This window comes from Entamoeba histolytica, genomic scaffold (genome assembly GCF_000208925.1).
Source record: "Entamoeba histolytica HM-1:IMSS scf_1104750519101 genomic scaffold, whole genome shotgun sequence".
Taxonomy (NCBI): domain Eukaryota; phylum Evosea; order Mastigamoebida; family Endamoebidae; genus Entamoeba; species Entamoeba histolytica.
Window position 1 is genome coordinate 1 of NW_001915983.1, and position 1433 is coordinate 1433.

The following is a 1433-nucleotide window of genomic DNA, read 5'->3' on the forward strand; positions in this document are numbered from 1 at the left end:
CAGTGTAGTGTTGTCCTTTGTGCATTCTGTCTTTCGACTCACCCAAATATGTTCCAAACGTTGAAAGGTCTGTAATTTGAATTGGGTTAATCCGGTCTTCTTCCTTATATTCTCTCACCACCAACATTAAATGTGTCCCACTGATGCTGTGATGTGTCATTGTGATTGTATATACTCCGTCAGCCTCCTTTGGTGATCTTCCAATACAACACTTCTCACCATTAAACAAATTGATTGGCTTTGTGAATGAGGGGTGATACAGTGTCCACACCATTATTCTATTTTTATAGTTCTTTACTAAGTTTTTTGTGATAAATTAAGATTATTAAATGAGTATTGTAATTGAATTATTATTCGTAGTAAATTGAGGTTTTATGTATTTTTATGTAGTGTTTGTAACATTTTTATTAAATTTTTTATTAAATTTAAAAAAATTTTAAAACAAAATTGTTATTAAAAAACGTCCATTATAAAAAACAAATGAATATTATTGGGCAATTTTTGTTAATAAATACTAGTAAAATATATTATAAAGTGATAAAAGAAACATCAACACAATTAGAAAATGTTATTTGTTTGTTATAAGGGAAGTATGAGGAGTAGTAGTAATAGTAAAAAGAGTTAAAAAAAATAGTAAAAAAGTGCGAGGGTTAATTGAAGAACTTGGAACAAGAAAAGCAAGAGGCCACTCGTACTATGGGAAGAAGACCAGGAAGATGTTACAGAATGACTCGTGGGCATCCATACCCAAAGTCTAAGTACTGCAGAGGTGTTCCAGATCCACGTATCAGACTTTTTGATATTGGAAACAGACAAGCCAGCGTTGATGAATTCCCATCCTGCGTCCACATTGTAGGGTTAGAGCACGAGAACATCTCTTCAGAGGCTATGGAGGCAGCTCGTGTATCTATCAACAAGACACTCATGAAGTATGCTGGTAAAGACACTTATCACGTCAGAGTTAGAATCCACCCATATCACGTTCTCCGTATTAATAAGATGCTTTCGTGTGCTGGTGCCGATCGTCTGCAGACTGGTATGAGAGGAGCTTGGGGTAAGTCTTATGGTACATGCGCTCGTGTTAAAGTCAACCAAATATTAGTTTCAGGAAGATGCAAGAAGGCATGCTTAGAGCCAATGATCAAGGCATTCAGACTTGCATGCTACAAATTCCCAGGCAGACAAAAATTACTTGTCTCAAACAAGTGGGGTTTCACTCCATACAGACAAGAAGAGTTCCAAAAGCTCAGAGAAGAAGGTAAAATCATCCCAGACGGTTCATACTACAGACTGGTCACCCCAAAGGGCCCATTGCCAAAGGTTAACTAAACGAGAATGCTCTCTTTGTTTTTTGTTTTTAGGGTTTTCTTTGGGTCGGTTTTTTCAAGTTTATTTCGATAGAATTATTAAAAATATTATACTTTTATATTATT

The 1433-nt window shown here is 35.5% G+C and overlaps 1 protein-coding gene across 1 annotated transcript; it reads left to right on the forward strand.

The window, feature by feature from the left end:
- Positions 1–696: 696 nt before the first annotated feature.
- On the forward strand, positions 697–1329 carry EHI_185010 (ribosomal protein L10, putative; the record flags this gene model as incomplete). The annotated part of the gene is made up of 1 exon (XM_001914539.1): positions 697–1329. One exon carries the CDS (start codon positions 697–699, stop codon positions 1327–1329), a length of 633 nt encoding a protein of 210 aa, XP_001914574.1.
- Between the last annotated feature and the right edge of the window lie 104 nt (positions 1330–1433).